The 23,579-nt window shown below is 44.5% G+C and overlaps 1 protein-coding gene across 50 annotated transcripts in view; it reads left to right on the top strand.

The window, feature by feature from the left end:
• Nucleotides 1-23,579, top strand: part of ANK2 (ankyrin 2) — a 576,252-nt gene that overhangs the window by 471,429 nt on the left and 81,244 nt on the right. For all 50 annotated transcript variants that reach the window (XM_039913760.1, XM_039913763.1, XM_039913759.1 and 47 more), the window contains 7 exons: nt 2,275-2,373; nt 3,015-3,113; nt 4,482-4,679; nt 9,250-9,348; nt 10,072-10,170; nt 15,169-15,267; nt 16,215-16,313. In XM_039913760.1, the coding sequence (XP_039769694.1) occupies nt 2,275-2,373; nt 3,015-3,113; nt 4,482-4,679; nt 9,250-9,348; nt 10,072-10,170; nt 15,169-15,267; nt 16,215-16,313 (792 nt within the window). The remainder of the gene's footprint in view (nt 1-2,274; nt 2,374-3,014; nt 3,114-4,481; nt 4,680-9,249; nt 9,349-10,071; nt 10,171-15,168; nt 15,268-16,214; nt 16,314-23,579) is intronic.

The following is a 23,579-nucleotide window of genomic DNA, read 5'->3' as shown; positions in this document are numbered from 1 at the left end:
CTTGAGAAAAAATAGTAAAACTTCAAAGGAGGACATCTCTACTGCTAATGAACTTAGAAGACTATAGATCGGCAAGGAGAGGTAAATATAATTTCATTTCACAGCTGGATCAGGTATTGTAATAGGCAGTGGTATGCAGATAAAGGTAGGCAGGAATGAAAATACGTAGCATACCTCAGAATACCTGGATGTATACCAAGGATTTTGCAGCTTTCTGTGTAGCACCCATTAGTAAGAAACAAAGCAGCATTTGTGAAATGTTGCTCAAGTCATGCTGAGAGTACCTATCTTTGGGAGGGTGATCTGGTGAAAACAGAGGGGGCCCCAGTGGGTGCAACAGAGATTAGAAGGCAGTGAAAATCGAGCTCCAGGGGCTCTAGCTATCATCTGGATCTTAGAGTGCAGCTGAGATCTTACAGTGCTGAAAGCATCACAAAGGCGTGCTGAGTTTGCATAGCATGACAAGAGATTAGGCAGCATATTCTTGCAGCTTCGGCCCTAAGAAATGGGAGCATCCTGAATGCACGGTGTAATCCATCAAATCGATCATTTATTGTTTAGTGTTTTTGTTATCTGCTGTGTTGTGCGGCATAGGATGAGACCACACACCTCTCATCAGTCAATCAAGCACTTACTGGGTGCAGAGCACTGTACTAAGCATTTGGGAGAGTACAACATAGTATAACAGACACAGTCTGCCCACAGTGAACTTAAAACTTAGAGGGGGAGACAGAGATGAATATGAATAAATAAATTACAGATATGTACATAAATCCTGTGGGGCTGGAAGGGGGGATGAATAAAGGGAGCAAGTCAGGGTGATTCAGAAGGAAGTGGAAGAAAAGAAGAAGAGGGGGAAGGCCTCCTGAAGAAGATGTCCTTCAGTAAATCTTTGAGGCGGGGCAGAGTAATTGTCCATCAGGTATGAACAGAGAGGGCATTCCAGGCCAAAGGCAGGATGTGGATGAGAGATCAGCAGCGAGATGGATAAGATCGGGGTACAGTGAGTAGGTTGGCATTAGAGGAGCAAAGTCTGTAGTCTGGTTTGTAGTAGGAGAGCAGTGAGGTGAGGTAGGAGTGAGCAAGATGAGTTCACACACCCAGTGTGAACCATTGTAAGTCTAATGAAAATGAAGTTTTAAAGTGAAAAACAATTTCATCTCCTCCGTTTCTTAAAAAGGCAGGTTTAATAAGCTCTCTTAAATCAATGCACTGCCTTTAGCCAGAAAAGTTGGGTTGTATTTGAGTAAGGGATAGAAGAGTGCTGCTATTCTGGGAAAGAAGGAAAGCCAGCATTTTAGGTGCTGCTGAGGTTGCATATTTTTTCACCCTGCAGACTGCTTGATGCATCATTTTCCCAGCAAATACCAACTGATGGAATGATAAATAATTAAATTGTGCCTTACCTCTGCCACCATGCATTAAAAAAACAAACCCAAAAAACCAATCAAAGTTCAAGAACAACAGCAGGCACCAGGAGAGAGAAGCTAGAGAGGGAAGAAAGCTGGAAAGAGAAGATGAGTCGTATCGCTCCCCCTCCCAAAACGTGGTCAGGCAGGGCTTGTTGACCACATTTTGTAGAATTCCAGTTGGCCTCCACTGAATGAAAAGTCCAGTATATGAACCAATTCCTTAAACTATCTCTCCCCTGAGCACTTAGTACAGTGTCTGGCATACAGAATGCATTTAACAAGTACCACAAAAAGGGACACAGTTGCCTGCTAATCACTCGCCTGATATTATGTACTCACCTTAGTCCTTTTTTGTCTGAAACAATTCAATGCCCACCTGCCTAGTCCTAAAATTAAAAATTAATGACCAATCCATCATCCTTATTGACCACTTTTTGTGTGCAGAGCACAGTACTAAGAGCTTGGGAGAGTTCAATAAAACAGAGTTGATAGATGTGTTCCCTGCCCACAGTAAGCTTACGGTCTAATGCTTACTCTGTGCAGAAGAAGGATACAACAGAGTAGACATGATCCCTGCCCTCAAGGAATTTACAAATTAGAGGGGAAGATAAAAACTAAAATAAATACCGGTAGGAGGAAACAATTGAGAATAAAGATATGTGCCTAAGGGCTGTTTAAGGGTGTGTTTTTCAGGGGGAGATCAGCAAGGAGCTAAGAGCTTGCTGAGGTACCGGAGTGGGGAGAGAAATGAGAGTGAGGATAGGCCTTGTCACACGAATGTGACATGTGACGAGAAATGAAAAATGGCTGTAAGTTACTCAATCGTTGTATTTTCCCTTGTTCCCCAAATGGAAACATTCAGAAGGGATTCACACCACTGCACGTAGCAGCCAAATACGGAAGTCTGGATGTGGCAAAACTCCTTTTGCAACGCCGTGCTTCCCCGGATTCTGCAGGCAAGGTAAAGATTTTCCGGGAGGGTGGTGGGGTCGGGGTGGCGGAAATGGCGGTGGTGAGTGGGAGGAATGAAAATCCTGCTGCTTCTGGAATTATTGCTCACGATTTGGGGCCAGGAGGGTAAATGTGAACGTGCAAAGCCATTGTACTCTGAGAACGCAACCGATTGAACTGTGAGAAAAATGACAGATCTTGGAGAGTGTGAAGCAAATTCGTTAAATCCTAGGTGCCCTGCTCTTATAGCAGGACGGCCTACGTTGATCCCCAAAGCACTTATTCTGTTGTTCTTCACATGACGAAAACACAGTTACAAACGGATGTGCCTCGTTTTCCTGGAGTTACAAAAAAACTGAAATCACAGTGCTTCTGGCTTGGCCCTTTCAAACTTAAATAGGAAAACATCTGTCTCCCCCTGGGTGCCTTACTCTGCAGAGTAAGTTTGCTAACTAGCCATAGGCCCAATTTTGTAACGTTTAGGTTCCGGTCCGTTTCTAATATGAAAATAATGTGGCCTTTAGCCAATGCTATTTTATTTTCTTGGTTAATCTATTAACAGGCATTTAATCAGAATCCATCTGTAGCCCAATGGCAGGTTCAGGGTTGCTAAGAACAACTTTCTGCTGTTAACAAACACGCTCTTTTCAGAATGGCCTCACCCCACTCCACGTTGCTGCTCACTACGACAACCAGAAGGTGGCGCTGCTGTTATTGGAGAAAGGCGCCTCTCCCCATGCTACTGCCAAGGTGAGAGCCCAGTTCAGGTTCACCAAGAGCCCACCACCCCACTGGGAAGGTGTTTAGAGTCGGTTAATAAGGTTTACAGACTTTAGGTTGCATACGAATCGAAAGGACCCAGGAATTTTCAAGTCCTCGTTGCTTTGGGGATTGGCTTTTTCATTCATTCATTCATTCAATGGCATTTATTGAGCGCTTACTATGTGCAGAGCACTGGACTAAGCGCTTGGAATGGACAGATCGGCAACAGATACAGTCCCTGCCCTTTGACGGGCTTACAGTCTTTGTGTTCATCTGCCTCTGTTCCAACCATTTCCTCACAGCAGTTTGGAGACAGCCCAGGAAACCTGACTCCTTAGAGAGCAAGACTCCAATAACTAGAGGAGAAATCCCTTCATCTGAATCAGAACTAACCCTGCCCCCTTACCCTCCACGTATTAATTGTATTCTGTGGGTTGGCGAATTAGCAAATGAACCTTGGGGCCTACTTAGCCTTCGCGTTGGGTTGCTGAACTTACCTGAGAGAGAGCTGTAGTCTGCCAGATGGGCAAAGGGAGGTAGTTCCAGGCAGATTCGAGGGTGGGTGCAAGAGGTCAGTGGTGGGAGAGACGAGAGCAAGGCACAAATAAATTGGCTTGAGCGGAATGAGGCATGCGAGCTGGTGTGTAGTGGGAGAGGATTGAGGATAAGTAGGGGTGAGAGCTGAATGAGTGTCTTAAAGCCAGTGCTCAGGAGCCAAACAAAGTTCCCCAGGCACAGGTTGGGTGTTCTGCGGCAGGCTACCCTAACTGACTTTGAGTTATGCCCCGTGTCATCGGAAAACTATCCTCCCTGTGACTGAGCTTCTGGAACCTTCCTCAGATTGCCCTGGAATCCACTGCCTGCCCTCTTCCCTCCTTGAATGACCTAATTCCCCAAACACAGTGAATCTATCATGTGAACAGAACTGCATGCATATGTATATGGGTAAGTGAGGAACTAATGATTCCAAGGAGTGTCCTCAAATATGGAAACATGTTCATTTTCAGAAGCAACTAGCATGTATTCTTGCTCCATGGAAAAATCAGGAAGCAGAGTTAATAGTCTACGCTATTTTAAATTCTTGTGTTCGTTGCTTATATAAATCTAGGGCAGTTTTGCTCTCAATTCACTCCACTACCCTAAGTGGAAATTTAGCTAATTTCCATTTGACTCTCATGATTTGCCTAGAACGTTTCTGACAAAAGAAGGAGACGTTAGCTAAGGGTTTTCAGGCATTCACTGGTTCTGGAAATTTTCTTTCACTACCTACAGTTACATGCCAGGGTTTTGTTTTGGCCTTCAGATTGTGCCCACTGACTAAATGTTAACTCCTAAACTATTATGGGTTTGTTCTAGAACGGCTACACCCCTTTGCATATTGCCGCCAAGAAGAATCAAATGCAGATAGCCTCCACGCTACTCAGCTACGGAGCGGAGACCGACATCGTGACCAAGCAAGGGGTGACACCGCTTCACCTGGCCTCTCAGGAGGGTCACACAGATATGGTGACACTGCTCCTGGAGAAAGGCTCCAACATCCACATGACGACCAAGGTAGTGAGTTTCTTGATGCAGTAGATCGGCCAACGTTCAAAGAAATAGAGCCCAGATAAGCTGGCAACCAGTTGTTCATACATTCAGACGTTACCCCGATTTTCCACTTCAAAAGAGAAGGAGTAGAAAGCAATAAATGAATTGGATGAGAGAGTGACATTCTCAAGAAAACACAGAGTTTATGGTCAGGGTTGCTTCAAGTAGAATTACCTGGCTGAAAAGTCATCAGAAAACCTACTCACCTTAATCAATGTACAGTATTTACAGAGCACCTTATGTGTGAAGAGCAATTCCTAGAGTGTTTGAGAAAGTACAGTAGTGTTAGTAGACTTGACCCCTGCTCTCTAAAAGCTTGTAATGAGATGAGAGGGGAACACAACATAGTAAATCCTCAGGAAGAAGAAGCAGTAAAGTATAACGAAGCAGTCTGCGTGACTGCGAAGGGGAACTATGATGAATGCCCAAGTACTTAGGTAAAGGTAGAAGTGTTGAAATGGCAGTTGGGGAGGACATAGAGTGGGGAAATGAGATGAATCGGGGAAGACCTCCTGGACAAATGTAATTTCAGAAGGGTCTTTAAGATGAAAAGAGCAGTAGTCTGCCAGATGGGCAAAGGGTGGTAGTTCCAGGCAGATTCGAGGGTGGGTGCAAGAGGTCAGTGGTGGGAGAGACGAGAACAAGGCACAATAAATTGGCTTGAGCGGAATGAGGCATGCGAGCTGGTGTGTAGTGGGAGAGGATCGAGGATAAGTAGGGGTAAGAACTGAATGAGTGTCTTAAAGCCAGTGCTCAGGACCATCACTGTGGAGAGGAAGTGATAACCTTTGGAAGTGTCCGAGGAGTGGATCCAGACAAGAGAGTGAAGGAGCATGGTTTGGAGAGGGGAAAAAATGGAGGCAGGGAGATCAGTGAGGAGGCTTGACACAGTAGCCTGTAGTAGTCTTGAAGTAGGGATGTGATGGATGCGTGAACCAGCACAAGCAATTTGGCTGGAGAGGAGCAGGTTGATTCTGCAAAGGTTGTGGATGAAGAATCTACAGGATTTGCACACAGGCTAAATTTTGTGGTTGAAAAAGAGCTAAGAGCCAAAAATTTTGCCAAGGTTTTTGGCTTGGGACACAAGGAAGGTGGTGGCGTTTTCAGCTGCTAAGGGATAGTTCAGTGGAAGAAAATACTTTGGAGGAAAGATGAAGAGTTCTCAAATGTCAATGACACACCCAGATTGTGAAGCCCCGGAGGGAGGGGGAGATGCGGTATTGCCTAGAAGTAGAGAGGTTAGGGCTAACAAGGTAGATTTAGGAGTCCTTTGAGTAGAGATGGTAGTCGAAGTCATGAAAAAAGATATATTTCCCAAGGCAGTGTGTGGAGATTGAGAAGAGAGGGAGCCTCAGAACTGAGCCTTGAGGGACCACCATGGTTAGAGAGTATAGGGCAGAGGAAGAGCCATCAAAAGAGAATGAGAAGTACAGTCCAGAGAAGTAGGGGGAGAGTCAGGAGAAGACCATGTCAGAAAAGGCAAATTTAGACGGTTTTTGCAGAAGAAAGGTATGGTCCGTAGTGTCAGAGTCACCTTGGTTTTATTGAGTGTGTCAGGTTATGTGGTGCTATTGAAGGTAGTGAGCATTGGTATTTGTTAGGGCTTAACTCTGCTAGGCATTAGGATAGATACAGTTTCATACCTAATCTTGTAGGATGTACACCATATGAAAATGTCCCTGAAGAGCTTACACTTCTTCAATTTCCATTATAGGAAATTGTTTATTTATTAGGAAATATTCATTATAGGAAAATGTTTATTATTTTTAAGGAGAATATGTCTCTTTTTTATGTTGAATTTCTCACATCCTTCCCAAGAACCTAGACAAATGCCATGCATTTGGGAGTTTACTGAATCATAATTTTTAGTGAGAGTGCTGAGTTGTTTCTCTCTTTAATATACACGGTGTTGCCACTGCTCACAGTTAGGAAGAAATAGGCAGAGAGAATAAGGGATGGAGGGGGAAAGGAACACCCCTAGGTCTCACAGATCAATGATCCCAACCCAGTGTTCTGTTTTGTATTGAACAGCAAAAGATGCAAGGGGGAATAGTGTGACAGTCGCCCTCTTTGACATTGGTTCTCGTGGTTAAGAACATGCCGTTATTGTAGCTATATCTTTTCCTTCCAATATCATAGACCATTCATCTTTGGACCGTTTTAACTTTGTAAGCTTTTGAGTACTTCTTATTTCTGACATCTGTAACTTTCCTTCTTATAGTCCCTTAAAGACTCTTCTCCATAAATTCATTTCAATTCTATTTAAGAGTTTTGATGTTTTCTGCCTGCCCAATGTTGTGTGGTAATGCCATATATTTATAATGATAATTATGGTACTTCTTAAGCGCTTACTATTTGCCAAGCACCGTTCAAAAGGCTGAATGGGCTGGATGAAAAAAACCTATTCCTATTGTTTGATTTAAAACTGTCACCTGCAAGTGTCTTAAAGCCAGTGCTCAGGAGCCAAACAAAGTTCCCCAGGCACAGGTTGGGTGTTCTGCGGCAGGTATTTGGTGAATAGTTCACTGCTTTTCTGCCCACAATCTTCAAACTTTCATAATAATAATAATAATAATAATGTTGGTATTTGTTAAGCGCTTATTATGTGCCGAGCACTGTTCTAAGCGCTGGGGTAGACACAGGGGAATCGGGTTGTCCCACGTGGGGCTCACAGTCTTAATCCCCATTTTACAGATGAGGTAACTGAGGCACCGAGAAGTTAAGTGACTTGCCCACAGTCACACAGCTGACAAGTGGCCGAGCCGGGATTCGAACCCATGACCTCTGACTCCAAAGCCCACGCTCTTTCCACTGAGCCACGCTGCTTCATGAAAAGCAGTACTGTGTAGAAGAGCACAGGCCTAGGAGTCAGAAGGACTGGGGTTCTCTTCCCACTCTGCCACTTGACTGCTGTGTGACCTTGGGCAAATCACTTAATTTTTCTGTGCCTCAATTTCCCCATCTGAAAATGGGGATAAAATTCTACTCTCTCCTACTTAGAGTGTGAGCCCCATCTGAAAAGGGAATGTGACCAACACGATAACCTTGTTTCTATCTCAACATTTTAAACACTGCTTAGCACATAGTAAGCACTTAGCAGATACTTTAATTACTGCCATAATTTTTATGACTCTATACCACACACTGGGACACACAGAGCCACTCCTTATTCAGTCCCACAGACTCCCATCACATAACACACTTCCTCATCATTCGCTGAGATACACACAAATTTACATGCAGTCTCATACATATTCAGTTACACACAAGTATGCAGAGATGAATATGTCACACTTTTGCATAGATGCGCAGGTGCATGCTCACATGCACACTATCAAAACCAAGGAACCACACTCAGTTCCAGTTTTTATACAGAAGGCCTTAGAATTTGGCATGTTATTTGGCTTGAGATAAGGAGATCGTATTGTTCTAATCGTTCCCTGTCCCTAGATATAATTTTTGTCATCGATGTAGTTATTTTACCAGTTAAAATAATCAGTTCAGCTTTTGTTATAAAGTTATTTATACAAAAGATTTTATTCCTAAGCATTTGGGTGAGTTGCTGCCCTACTAGACTAGGTGTATTTGGAATAAACACTAGGTGCATTTGAGAATTTAGTAATGTTAATTAATCAATTAATGATACTGAGCACTCACTGAGTACCGAGAACCAATCTAAGCACCTGTGAGAGTACAACAGAATCAAGATTCATGTTTTCTGACTCCAGGATGTTCACAGTCTCATGGAAATTCGTTGCCAAAAGGGTCAGTAACCAAGAATTCGACTTGGGCCCCATTGCTTAGGTTTTCATAAATTTGGACTAGATCTTAGCAGGGAAAACTGTTTTTTCAGTACATTACTTTTCAAGGCTGTGAATCCAGTTCCACCTCCTGTAGATGGGATAAACTTGTTGTCATCTGGTCCTGGATTTACATAGCCCAGGTTGGGAGATGAGACAGATGCAAGGGAGGAGGAGGAGAAGAGGATGGAAGAAATGTGCTTTTTTGCAGTTCCTGAGCAGAACACAAAGGTATTACTGAGAACCTCTGCGCTTGCACACAAATGATATAGCTGTGGCCATATGGTGATTCCCCCAAATTCTGCCAGGAATGCATTGATAACTCCTGCTCACACTTGGATAGCTCCCTTATGCATCTGTTTGAGATTCAAAAGGAGCTGAGTTCCGTGCAAAGCACAGGGGTTCTTGGCATCTGAGAGACCTTTTTCCCCAGTTGCGTCTGCATGAGTTTGGCTCAAGGAAAACTTTAAATCTTGAGAAGGGAAGGAGGTTGAGAGAATATTCAGACCCCACGTCCCCCAGCCAAGTTTCCAAGACTCGATCATTTGTTATTTGTTAAGGACGACTGTGCGCCGAACACCGTAATGAGTACTGGAGTAGATACAAGATCAGACACCTGTCCCATATGAGACTCACAGTTTGAGTTGTTGGGATGAATGTGACTGCAAGGGGTGAATCAAGTGTCAGAAACAGAAATGGGTAACGTGTCCCATTTGTTTCTATTCTGCCTATAGAGTGGATTGACTTCACTGCATCTTGCAGCCCAAGAGGACAAGGTGAATGTAGCAGATATCCTGGCCAAACATGGGGCCAACCAGGATGCACCAACTAAGGTACAACATGAATTGATGATGAGGTGTTACTGTATTTAGTCTACATAATTGCCTTCTCTGCCTAATTATCCTCTCCCAATTTGAGGGGAAGAAATCAAATTTTTTTTTTTGTTCTACATAACTAAGCAGGGATAGCCCCATTCAGAGATAGAGAGAAGAGCAGAAGGGTGGGGGAGGTGGTAATTTATTCATGAAGAGGAGTGTTTTCCTTAAAGGTTGGTTGAGCAGAAGGGTGATAACATAATTAATTGAGAGCCTATTGTATGTAGGATTTAGGAGAGTGCATTAGAGGTAAGGGTTGCTATCTGTAGTTCTAGCTGACCTCCCTCTTCCTTCTCTTCTATCCCCTGCATTTTTTCTTTTCTTCTTATTCCTCTTGCTCCTCTTATTATGAGACTTCATTTCCCATGTTATAGCCCCTCCTCTTGTTTGGGGGTGGAAAAAATCCGTGCCAAAAACCAGGACTTTTAAGTGAGTAAATACTGTATGTGGAGTGGAGGTTTCAAAGGTAAATAGGAAGGCTGTGGTGCTCTTCCCTGGCTCTTCTCCCCCACCCATCATACCTGTGCTTCCATAAGAGATTTCTTGTCTTCCTCTGCCTTACCCCTTTCCCCGCCCACCCCAACAAGCACTCTGACTTCTCTGGCCTTACCCCAACTGCCTCCACAGTAAAAGCGGTAGCTGGCAAGAGCCTCATGTCGCGTTTTTCTCTGCTTCTTGTAGCTTGGCTATACTCCTTTAATTGTGGCCTGTCACTATGGAAATGTGAAAATGGTGAACTTCCTTTTGAAGCAAGGAGCTAATGTCAATGCGAAAACCAAGGTAATGTAATCCGGGGCCTCATATTTGCTCAGTGCTTACAAAAAAATCTCTGAGGTTGAAGACTTGTGAACTGAATGCCTTACTTTCTGTCTTGTTTGAGTTATTCCTAGGAAAGATTTCTGACGATGACTGCCACAGTACAGTTGAATAGTGTCTTTCAACCTACTGGTTTTAGAAGCCAAGCCTTTGGGTGACACAAATCCTCAAAATCCTGCCAAAGTAATCCCAGGCAGAATTAAGTGGGTGTGGTTTTAGGAATAATTTAGGAAGGGTGGATTGTTGTTTTTTTTTTAATAGCACAGTACTTACACATCCAAGAGATGAGCCCCAGGAGTGTAGAGCAAAATTAGAGGAGGAGGTTTTAGTCTGTGCCCAATTTCCAAAACGAGTGCATATAATTTGTGGATGAATCAGAGAATGATCCACATAAACCGCTAGCTCCAATCAGAATCTCCGAAGCAGAGGCTGGTAACGATATTTGAACTAATGAATGAATGAATCACTGGAGCAGGGGAATATGCACAATTGAATAGCACTACGGGAATCCTGACCCAGAAGCCTGCCTCAAGATATCAGTATGCTTTTCTGGTATAGGCTTTATAGTGTGAATCACACTGACTCATAGAGGCTATTTTAGAAAAAGCAATGTTTCGCCAGTTTGGGTGAACACAACTAGCCTCACGTATTACAAGGTCCAGAGCAGAAGCGGAATAGGAATAATGTTAAGTCCACACAACACAACCATCATCCCCAATGTTGCCTGCTCAAAGATAGAACTACCATTGACCCCTTTTGTTTCCCTATCGGTGAGTAGTATAGATGCCAGGGAGATGATGTAGAAGAGGAAGAGTAGTGACAGAGGCAGAGATAACAGAGATGTGGGCTGTGCCTTGCTCTGGGCAGGAGCGAGAACACTTAAAGACAAGTCTGTACATAAAAAGTCAGCTTGCAGAATGTTTACGGTCTTCACTTTTGAAACACTTGAGTGAAGAAGTGTTGAGGAAGCTTCATGCCAGTGTGTGTGTGTGTGTGTTGTCTCTGGCCTACGTCACCTCCCCAGGAGGAATGGCAACAACCACTAAGTTTAATTGCTTTGTACATGGAGATTGAAAATCAAGGTTGGGTAGAGATGGGTGTCCTTTGTGCCTGAAGAAGACACCGCTGATGGTGAAATTCGTCTCTCAGTGAAATGGCCCGATTACTCTGGGTTCCTCACAAAAACTAGACTTTGCTGTGTTGTCATATTTATCTTGGGCAACACCAGGCACTGGTTTTGCCTTTGCCTTCATGTCTCACCTTCCTTGCAAGGCTCCTGCTCAAAAAGAGCTCCTCCTTTCTTGATTGCGGTGCCTCATCTGGGTCTCTCTGACTACTGACTCCCAGTTTTCGGCTGAGACGCAATGTTGTCTGAGGCTTTGTTACATTACGTCCTTAAAGCATAACCTGTCATCCTTGCTTTTGGATTCCCTATTTCGGCTCAATCTACAAGTAGCTGTTTAGATAGCTTCCTGTCAACCGCCCTCCTTTTGTGTTCAACCGGTGTACCTGTGCCAAATGAACATCAATCAATTGTATTTATTGAGCACTTACTTTGTGCAAAGCAGTATACTAAGCCCTTGGGAGGGTATAATGTAACAGAGTTGATAGATACTTTCCCTGCCTACACTGAGCTTAGGGCCTGGAGGGAGAGACAGTTGATGTAAATAAATTACAATGTGAACGTAAATGCTGTGGGACTGAGGGAGTGGTAAATAAAGGGTGCAAATCCAAGGGTGACATAGAAGAAAGTGGGAGAAGAGGAAATGAGGGCTTAATCAGGAAAGGCCTCTTGGAGAAGGTGTGCTTTTAATGAGGTTTTGAAGCTGGGGAGAGTGATCATCTGTCTAATAGAAGCAGGGAGGGAGTTCAGCACCTGACAACTCACTTCGTTCTAGGAATTTGCTGTTTGTGACTCTGTTCTGGCATTTGATGCTGAAATTTGCTAGTAACTGACTGTGGTGGAACTGCTCAAAGGCTCGATTCTGGGATCAGAGCGGAGTCTGGGTCTTACAGCCATAGAGAAGGTTGAACCCTGAGGAGTTTTAGTTAGGTTTTTTGAAATTTTATTTTAAGGCATTTGTTAAGCCCTCACTATGTACCAGGCACTATTCCAAGCACTGGTACAGATAAAAGGCAATCAGGTTGGACACAGTCTCTGTCCCACATGGGGCTCACAGTCTTATCCCCAATTTACCAGATGGGGTAACTGAGACACAGAGAAGTTAAGTGATTTGCCCAAAGTCACACAGCCGACAAGTGGCAGAATGGGACTAGACCCCCAGTCCTTCTGACTCCCAGGCCTGTGTTCTATCCACTAAGCAATGCTGCTTCTCTAGTTTGTTCTAGAACTTGAATCTAGGCTGCCATCACCCTCTGCTAGCCTCCCTGTTGATTTGCTGGCTTCCTTCATTGCATTTTACTCTTTCTCTTTTAGCATTGAATCATTAGTCAGTGTGCTGCTTAGGTAACGGAATTCAGTGGCAGCTTCTAGCTCTGCGCTGCCAATATAAATTTCCAGTTGAATGTATAGCTTCCATTACCCTGGATGGTGTAGTACCTTGGTTTTCTTTAGACTCATCATCAGCCCATATCCCTGGACCACTAAGGCAGTTTGCAATCATTTGCATGCTATCTTGGGTGTGTGCCTCTACAGGCTGTCATGTAAAACAATTCTTGAATGATGGGTCTCTAGGACTTCATACAATGTTCAAATTGTGATAAGGTAGAGGTGGAAATTCTTCAGTGACTTTCTCTTGGTCTTGGGTTGATGCTTGATGAGTTGGGAAAATTTCCCGGTGGTGTAGAAGTAGAATGCGTCTGGGCCATTTGTTACATTCTGCAGCTTGACGGCCCAGAATTTTTTAAAAAAACATACTTCTCAAGCACTTCCTATGTGCAAAGTATTGTATAAAGTACTGGGGTAGATATAAGATCACGAAGAACACATGGGGCTCACAGTCTAAGTAGGGGGAAGAACAGGTATTGGTTCTCCATTTTACAGATGAGGGAGCTGAAGTGCAGAGAAGTTAAGAGACTGTCTCAAGATCACACAGCAGGCTAATGGCAGAGGCAGAATTAGAATCCAGGTCCTCTGACTCCCAGACCTCTGCTCTTTCCACTTAGCCACATGGGAACTGAATAGAAATGAGCCCCTTTCCCTGTTCACGATGGCAAATAGATTAGACAGGACAGCCTGACTCTGAGGTGGCTAGCCTTACTATCATGAAGGATTCACAGAATTGAAATGAATATTTTGGGCAGCCACATTTGCAAACATTTTCAAAAACTTAAACTTACTGCTGGAATCAAATATTTTCACAGTGTCTCTGAAAGCTGCATAGGTCTTGGTCGTGATTCCTACACTTTTGCTGAATCTGATGTGTGGCCAAGATCATGTCCATAGTGTCAAACCACACGGCGATTCTTGGAGCATTAGGTCGATAGTGTTCTTCAGTAGCCAAAATAAGCTCACTGTGGGCAGGGATTGTGTCTTTACTGTTGTATTGCACTCTCCCAGGCGTCTCAGTACAGTGCTCTGCACACAGTAAGTACTCAATAAATGCGATTGAATGAATGAATGAATGAACTCTGACTAGGATCTTGCCATCAATGGAGAATAATAAGGTGCCTTGATAATTGTCACAGTCTGGTCTTTTACCTTCCTCATTGAAGACGGTGAAGATTGTGGTAGCCCTGAGGCCTTACAGCATCTCCGTCACGTTCCAAATGTTGAAGTGTATAAGTGTTTAAGCAGGTTATGCATCTCAACAGGAACACCACCGGATCCATGTCCTTTGCCGTATTACATGACTGCTGCAATGACTTCCTCAATAATAACATAAGGGCCATGTGTCAGCATGGTGGAAAATTCTCTATATTTTTGAAGGGCCTAATCTTCTAAAGTAGCAGGGGAAGTTGCAGAACATATTGAATTGCCTATACCAACTCTTTGGGATTCCCTCGCAGTCTGTGACGAGGCTGGAACCATCTTCACTGTTCGGAGAGACTGCGTTATTACGTTCAGGATCATACGGCATCTTCAGTGACTTGGAGAAGTTCTTAATTTCATCGTGGTCTGGAATAGCTTAGAATCTCATCCTCTTTAACATCCCTCCACCTGTCCTACTCATACCTGAACTTAACTTGCTTGTCACAGTGCAGGTTTCTGTAAACCACACATTTTTCTGAGTCATGAGGCTGTAGGCTTGTTCAAGGCTGGCCATAATTCGTTGTTGTTGAAATCTGAGACGTTGACACTATCACTGAATTGAACACTTTCTTTTCCCTGCAACAGAATTTGAGAATGGGTTGGGTGAAGGGGTGGGGATGGAAAGGTAGGCAAATGTAGGGTTAAAGTCCCCAAATATTCCAAGACACCTGTACTATAAATCCCAGAGTGCTGCGCCATCTAACCTGTGTGTGTTCTGACCATAGACATTAATGTCGAAGTAATTAAAATGAACAAGGGGCATCAGCAGCCAGTTCAAGCTGTCCGGTTTAGCTGGCACAGTCTCAATTCCGAAACGCTAATTGCCTACAAGAATTCATAGCTGTCGCCACTAACTGGAAATATGGTCACCTTACATACTTATTTTATCAAAATGATTCGAGCAAATAAGTAAAACAACCAGCCTGTGCTCCTTAGCTATATATTTTTTTTGTTCTCTTTTCTCAGTGAGGTCAGAAATAAAACTGGCTAAGGCGTTTTCTGATTGTAAGGTCTCTCATCAACTCGGACTTCGCTCCCTTGGTGAAATGTATTTTGAGGCTACTAATCTTGTAGATTTGTACTCGGTTTACTAAGCCATATGGTGTGAGGGGACTGCTGTTTCTCAGAGTGCTGGGATCCCGGGCACTGTTGCCTCTTAAATTAGCACAGCATCCCTGTTGGACCGGAAAATACAAATTGCATCTAACGTGATCTTTTTTCCTCTCTTTCCAAACCACCCTCAACCCCAGAATGGCTACACCCCACTGCACCAAGCGGCTCAGCAGGGTCACACTCACATCATCAATATACTCCTTCAGCACGGGGCCAAGCCCAACGCCACTACCGCTGTAAGTCTGAAACTCTCGCCCCGCTCTGCCTTCCCCGACTCTGTTCCCACCTCTTTCCTCCCCTCCCTTCCTTGCCCGGGTTGCTTTTTGCCAGGGCTGAGTCCCAGATCACTGCCCCGGCTAGGCCAGACTTCTGTTGAAGTCAACACCGGCCCGACACTCGCCGAAATCATGCTGAATAACTTCGGCGGGAGTCTGTGCCTCGTGGAGCCGGACAGTCTGATTTACTCCCTCTCCTCTCCTCTGGAGATGTAGCTTTTCGCTTGGGTCATACCGAGCGTGCTCCGCATACAGCTGGCCATCAGATGTGAGGAGAGGCAGTGCACTCTCTCCCTCCTCCCTGCCTTCAAGTAACTCGGTTTCAGCTGCAAGAATAGTGGGGATCATGAGGCTGCGGGACTGTTTGCAACAAATTTAAACAAACCCAGGCAATTAAATGAAAGAGATTCCCAAGGGACCTAGGCTAGAGTCTGGATTCTTTGCTTTTGTTATTATTCTGCACAGTTCTATTGAAATACTTCCCTGTACCCCCCTGGGCCCTATCGCACCTTTAATGGGCATTCTAGCTTCTGATGAAGAAAAAAGTTCACTTCACACTTTCTAATTGTTTGGAAAAGAATGACCCCCCTATCTAACGAGAGCTGTCATAATCATGAGGCATTATTTGTGCAGAGATTTGACAATGTCAGGGTTAAAGAACTGAGTGTATTTTTATTAGAAATAGCAGGCAGATGTAAGCATGTTTTGTTACCATGGTGACTAGTGCTATACTCTAAAGAAGTTACAAAGAAAGATTCGGATGTAACGGTAAAAACCAGTGATTTTCCTAAGCTGCGCCTTGTTTTGGATGGAAATGCTGGCTCATGCAGAGCTGCGGGTGATCTCATTGGCTCACATCACAGTCCTCCCTCTCATTTCTCTCTCCCTCTCTCACTCTTTCCCTTCAGAATGGCAACACTGCCTTAGCGATTGCTAAGCGTCTGGGGTACATCTCAGTGGTTGATACTCTGAAGGTTGTTACTGAGGAGGTTACCACCACTACAACTGTGAGTACACGACAGATTTTAATGCTTTTGCTCAATTCTGCGGACTCTGAATCCCTGTACTTTTGTGTTTTCCATATCTGGGACCTTGGTTTGTACTTACTGCCGGTGAACTACATCATTTACACAGGAATATAGCACCTGAGTGGTCCCGACTTGTGACTAATTTTGCTAATCATAAATCGAAATAGACACTTTAATGTGAATTGCAAAGAAAAGGGGTGTGTATGTGTGTGTGTGTGTAAATTAGTGTGCTCTTTAGATGTTTCCTAGATCTCTGGTCCCTCTGTCCACTTGTGCTCTTGGGGGTGACACCTGCTGCTCGCAGGTAGGTCAGGGGTCTCTTTTGGTCAATGTTCAGCTTGTTGCAGAGGGACCTGAAATCTTTAGTAGGTTAGGTTTTACTGGAAGTAAGAGAACTCTTCCCTATATAACTTCCCTTAACTTATTATAAACCTTTTGAATAATGATAATGGTAATTGTGGTATTTGCCAAGCACATACTCATGTGCGAGGCACTGTACTAAGCACTAGGGTAAATGCAAGATCATCAGGTTGGTCACAGTTTCTGTCCCACATGGGGCTCACAGCCTAATGTGGAGGGAGAACAGGCATTGAATCCTCATTTGAACAATGAAGAAACTGAGGCACAGAGAAGTTAAATGATTTGCCCAAGATCACACAGCAGGCAAGTACCAAAGCCAGGTTTAGAGCCCAGGTCCTCTGACTTCTAGATCCATGCTCTTTCTACTAGATCACACTAATTCTTGACTTGGATTAGTGTACCAGAGAGATTGTAGAAGCCAGGACAGGATAGAATAAGTTTGTTGCTTTCTAAACCACCCTTCTAGCAGTATTTAAGGGGTGTCTCTAAGTATAAACAGAAGAACTGCATTGGTTTTCTACCTCAGATCCCAGAACTCAAGGAGTAAAGCTTAGTTATTTACTATCGGAACAAACCCATAAGGAAAATAGAGTAAGTATCATTTCTTGATAATGCATTGATACACCAAACAGATGTTAGGAAAGAAAAAAGTTCCTCCTCAACGCTGAAAACTAAAGATGGTTCATATACTACTTAGAAGAGCCCAGTTCTGCTGAGAGATGTGAAGGGAAAGAAAGGAATGTTGCTTTCACATTACACACTGACAGTGAATCCCCACTGACATCCATTGAAGAAGATGGAATACAACAGGACTGACGTGCAGTTATAAATAGAGCGGACCATGATTTATTAATGGGCTGCAAGAAACAGATTGAATCAAGATTTGCGGAGTTTGCTTTTTCCAGCAAAATCGAAGCACATAAAACAAAAGAAAATTATGCCTCTTTTGTAGTTGCCTTTTAGAAATAGCTGGTTTTGAACTTTGTCTTTTAGATACAATTGTATTTTCTTTTAAAACCCGTTGTAATTGTCAAAATAGAAGAGCCACAGACATGCCACGCTAGGTCGGGTAAATGGCCTTTCCAGACCAGTATCCTGATACCGACAGTGGTGGGCCGCAATGACGGTTGCCCTCCTTCAGGCCTGTTGTCATGGTGATGGGGATAAGGGTCCCCTGGGACTTCCTCTTAGGGGACACCTCCTTTAGTGTCACCCCCCTGGATTTGGGGGTTGCTAGTCCACCCGGTCCGTTGGAGCTGGAAAGAGACTGGAGGCTCTGCTGCTTGCGCTCGGCTAGCAAGAAATGGCCCCTGGCCTCCTGCACATTTGGGCTTCCCATAGTCCTCTCGGGGCCGCAGGGCAAGCCAGAGCTGCCTCACCCACCACCCCGCTGCCCATGTGGTTGTACTGTCCCCTCCTCCTGCAGAGAGCTGCCTTCCTAATCTCCCCACGGCCTACACTCTTCCTGGACACTGCTTCCTCGGCAGGTTGCCTTGGCGTTGAGGGCAAGTCAGCCAAGTCAGGCAGGATGGCACTGGAGAAGTGATGGGTGTAGGCGGGCACCTGGATTGCGGCAGTGGGATCCCCACTGTGCCCCACATACACTGATTGCAGCTCCTACGTTCTCGGGGGGGGGGAAGCTGGTGGCTCACCCCAGATGTGCCAGGCTCAGGAGGAAAGAGGAGGCTCGTACCAGTGATGCTTAGGTAAGCTATGTCAGCGTCCAGGTGGAAGAGGGGGAGAGTAAGACTATGTCAGTGGAGCAGGCAGGGTCAGCTTTATTTCCCTGGTTACCTAGGCCTACTGCTACTAGTAATAACTGTGGTATCTGTTAAGCACTTACCATTTGCAAGTGGCACTTGACACGGCTTAGGAAGACATCACGAGCCTCCTCTTTCCTCCTGAGCCTGGCACGTCTGGGGTGAGCCGCCAGCTTCCCCCCAAGAACGTAGGAGCTGTGATCAGTGTATGTGGTGCACAGTGGGGATCCCGCTGCAATCTGATCTGACAGTTTACTAGGTGCAGAGGATGGAACTAGGCACTTGGAGAGCGATAAAAACGATGACAACCCCTTTTGAAAATAAAGCAACCGATGGGATGATCCCCCACATTTTTCTCTCCACTTTCTCCCACTTCATTTTTCCCCTTTAAGGCACCCCAGCTTAAACACCCCTCGACCCACCGCAAGCATGATGAAAAGTGGGCACCCCTAATTGTGGATTAACTTTTTATCATCCTGAATGTTTCCCTCTAATAACTCATGAAAAATCTCATTCATATCTCTATTTAACATTTCTCCAGCCTTTGGACATCCCTGGGTGTTTGGCAGCATTATCTAGGTCCAAATTCCACACTTCCTTAGATCTCAACAACTCTTAATTTTTGGTTTTCTCTTTTGCTATTCATAGTCTCTGTTTCAGAATTCTCCAAATCATGCCTAAATCATAGGAAAATTCAGATTTCAATGATTTTCAACATAAAAGCCAATCCTTGGAGGTCCTCTTTAATTTCCCAGGAATCAGATTTTTTCCCTGCCATTTTCTAAATGGTAAAGAGTTCATGAAGGAGCACTGGAATCTATTACTCAATGGCCGGGGTAGCAAATGATGATCCAATAACTTTCTGAAAATAATTTCAGACAGTGCCAATAAGAGGGACCAGTTGGAGGATAGGTGCCACAGGTAATAAGTTCAGGAAAGCGGTGTGTCCTAGTAGAAGGAACATGGGCCTGGTAGTCAGAGAATCTGGGTTCTAATCCCGGTGCAGTCACTTCATTTCCCGGTGCCTCAGTTCCCTATCTGCAAAATGGGGATTCACTGCTTGTTCTCCTTCCTGTTAGCCCCATGTAGGCCCTAATTACCTTGTATCTACCCCAGCACTTAGCACGGTGCTTGGCATATAGTAAGCGCTTAAGGAATGCCACAATTATTATTATTATTATTACTGGGATCTAGGAATCAGAGATGTTACTTCAACATTTAAATGATTTCAGTCAAATCCTTGATTTAAGCCTCCCTGGGGAACATCTTTCAAAGCTCTCTTCATCCCAAGTGTTAAAAATGACTCACTGTGAAAATCAAAGAGAGAAGGCAGACTAACCAATGAGGAGGCCGGTTGGAATGGAAAGATCGTTTCTTTGAGAATCTTTATTGATACTGTGAAATTGATTTTACCCTGATAGATTTCATAGAACTAAAGTCCTGGAGTGGTCATCCGATCCAGCCCCTCGCAGGCGGATGATTAAGCTATCAGCATCTTTCCCAGCACTTAGAACAATGTTTTACGCACAGTAAGCCCTTAACAAATACTATTACTACTGCTAGTACAGTTGGCTGGCAATTCTTGTTGAAAACATTTGGGGCATAGAGACCCCAGAGACTCCAAACTTCGAGTGTTATATTACTCAGATAATCATCATCATCATCAATGGTATTTACTGAGCGTTTACTACGTGCAGAGTTGGCAAACGTTGCCTGCCCACAAATGAGGTTGCAATCTTATCTTCAACCGAATTATTTCCTGCTTTAATTTAAGCCCATTTCCCCAGTTACAGTCTTCTTGGAATGTGGTTAATGACTCATCAGCACCTTCTCTTGAAAACCTTTCATCAAGTACAGCAGCACGGCGTAGTGGATAGAGCCACAGGCCTGGGAGTCAGAAGGTCATGGGTTCTAATCATGGCTCCACCACGTGTTTACAGTGTGGCCTTGGGCAAGTCACTTCACTTCTCTGGGCCTCAGTTACCTCACCTGGAAAGTGGGGATTAAGACTGTCAGCTTCTGTTTTAATGAGATGTCCATCCCTTTGATTCTATTTATTGCTATTGTTTTTGTCTGTCTCCCCTGATTAGACCATAAGCCCGTCAAAGGGCAGGGACTGTCCCTGTCTCTTGCCGATTTGTACGTTCCAAGCGCTTAGTACAGTGCGCTGCACAGAGTAAGTGCTCAATAAATACTACTGAATGAATGAATGAATGCAGGACAGGGACTCTGTCCAACCTGATTTGCTTGTATCCAATCCAGCACTTATTACAGTGCCTGGCACTTAGTAAGTGCTTAACAAATACTACAATTATTATTATTATGGATGCAGCAGGGTCATTAGTTGATTATCAGGAGCTCCTGAGTAGGTGCATGAGTTCCTGACCAATCAACACATTTCCTCCTCTCTGCAAGAGAATAGCCGCCCTTCCAAAGCTTCAGGGAGAAAACTGCAGAGAAGGGAGCTGGAAATTTTTATAATGGTATTTGTTAAGTGCTTACTATGTGCCGAGCACTGTTCTAAGCATGGGGAGAAACAGGATAATCAGGTTGGACACAGTACCTGTCCCATATGGGACTCACAGCCTACTGGGGAGGGGGACAGGTATTGAATCCCCATTTTGCAGATGAAGAAACTGAGACACAGAGAAGTTCAATGACTTGTCAGAGGTCACACAGCAGGTAGGTGGCAGAGCCACGTGGCCTAGTACGGGCCTGGGTTCTAATTCCGGCTCTGCCACGTGTCTGCTGCGTGACCTTGGATAAGTCACTTCAGTTCCCTGGGCCTCAGTTACGTCATCTGGAATATGGGGCTTCAGAGTGTGAGCCCCGTGTGGCACAGGACCTGTGTCCAACCCGATGAACTTATATCTATCCCAGTGTTTAGATTAATAAGGTTGGTATTTGTTAAGCGCTTACTATGTGCAGAGCACTGTTCTAAGCGCTGGGGTAGATTTACAGGATAATCAGGTTGTCCCACGTGAGGCTCACGGTCTTAATCCCCATTTTAAAGATGAGGTAACTGAGGCACAGAGAAGTGAAGTGACTTGCCCACAGTCACACAGATGACAAGTGGCAGAGCTGGTATTCGAACCCATGACCTCTGAGTCCCAAGCCTGTGCTCCTTCCACTGAGCCACGCTACTTCTCTGATTAGATTAGTGCTTGGCACATAGTAAGTGCTTAACAAGAAACATAATTATTACCCCAGGTCCTGTGGGTTTCCAGACCCGGGCTCTTTCCAGTAGGCCACACTGCTTCCCACCGGATTCAGGGAAGAGCTCGCCATCTGTTTCCCCACCACCAACTTGCTTTCTGGCCACCCCCCTCTCCCACCCCTTCTCTCCCCAGCTTCCTTATGCTGGTGGTTTTCATCATCCTCATCACCGCCATCGATAGTATTCATTGAGCACTTAGTGTGTGCAGAGCCCAGTATTAAACCCTTGCGACAGTACAGTAAAAGAAAGTTGGTACCCATAATGAACTTACAGTCTTCTCTGGTGGATTCTCTTGGCTGCTGTTTCCATCGCTACCCCTGAGGGACTTCCCCACCATATCTGCCTTTTCTCTCTTTCCCATCTGGTCCAGATTTCCCCTGTTCAGCTGTCGCCATCACTGCAAGGATTTCCCCTGCCCTTACTGGCCATCTCTCCCCCACCATCACACAATGCTTTAGTTTAATTATGATATTTACTTAGTGTGGTATTTAAGCCACTTACTGTACTAAGCTCTGGAATGGAGGAAAGATAATCAGATCAGACTTAGTCCCTGCCCCATAGGAGGCTCATCGTCTAAGGGGAGGGAGATCAAATATCTTAACCCCATTTGACAGATGAGGAAACTGAGGCATAGAGAGCTTTAGCCCAAGGTCACACAGCCGGCTAGTGAGAGAACTGGCTTTCAGTACGGCTGCACCTTCATTGTTAGCTACCTTGGTGTTTGATAGGGTAATTCCCTTCTCTGGTTATGCCTGAGCCTTCTTTTCTGCAGGTTAAGCAACCCTGATTCGACTATCTTTTCTTTATAGGATCTATTTTTAGTGCTCTCCCCTAGACCCTCTAATATATTTTTACATATCTTTTAAAGTGTGATGGCTAAAATTGAGCACAGTACTCTCTCATAAGAATCTAGCCAGGACAGCACTACTTTGCTGGCTCCTAAATGTTATCATAACCTAGTGCCGTAATAGATTTCAAAAAACCCTGCCTTTCACCTTATTCTGCCTGCATAGTGACCCAAAATTCAAAAACCAAACCTCCTTCTTTAATCTACCTGAGAAAATTATTTTTTAATATCCTCTCTCTGCAAGTGATCCATTTCACCTCCCCTCAGATATGCAGTGAGATGTAACATATATTTTGTACTTCAAAAGTAGCTCAAGGGACCAAAAATAATTGAACTGCGTGATCTGGAGGGAAGAACAATCAGTATCAGCAGGGAGAAAGCCTGAGTTAGTAGAAAGAACATGAGCCAATGAGTCAGAGGACCTGAGTTCTAATCCTGGCTCTGCCACCAACCTGCTGTGTAACCTCAGGTAAGCTGTTTAACTTCTCTGTGCCTCCATTTCCTCATCTGTAAAACGGGATTCAATACCTATTCTCCCTCCCTCTTAGATTGTGAGCCCCACTAGGTATGGGGGCTGTGTCCGACCAGATTATCTTGCTTCCCCAATGCTTAGGACAGTGCCGGGCACATAGTAAGCACTTAACAAAACCCACTACTAGCATTTTTATTAGCAGCACCTATCAAGTGCTTTCTGTGCATGAAATCATCTCAAGCTCCATCTCCAGGGTGGCCAAGAAGAATAAAATTGAGGATGAATACATTTACACAGCTGGAAAAGAGGGAGAGGGAAGGTGGAGACTGGACCCCAGGAGGCTGGAAAGGCAGATAAAAGCCCTGAAGGGACTGAACTATAGGTGTTGAGATTTGGAAAGCCGAGGGTGGTGCAGATGGCTGAGTTGAAAGGGAGAGAGAACTAAGAGGAGAGGACCTAGACCCCGTGGAACAACACTTCATCAGTCTTCAGTAAAGTTAGGCGGTCTAAGCAGTTCAGTCCACAAGCCAAGATTCCACGAGTTTAAAGTTTCCCTTCCCCAGACAGCTACCATACTCAGTGTCCTTAA

Source organism: Ornithorhynchus anatinus, chromosome 12 (assembly GCF_004115215.2).
Source record: "Ornithorhynchus anatinus isolate Pmale09 chromosome 12, mOrnAna1.pri.v4, whole genome shotgun sequence".
NCBI lineage: Eukaryota > Metazoa > Chordata > Mammalia > Monotremata > Ornithorhynchidae > Ornithorhynchus > Ornithorhynchus anatinus.
This window is presented reverse-complemented; position numbering and strand designations above follow the sequence as displayed.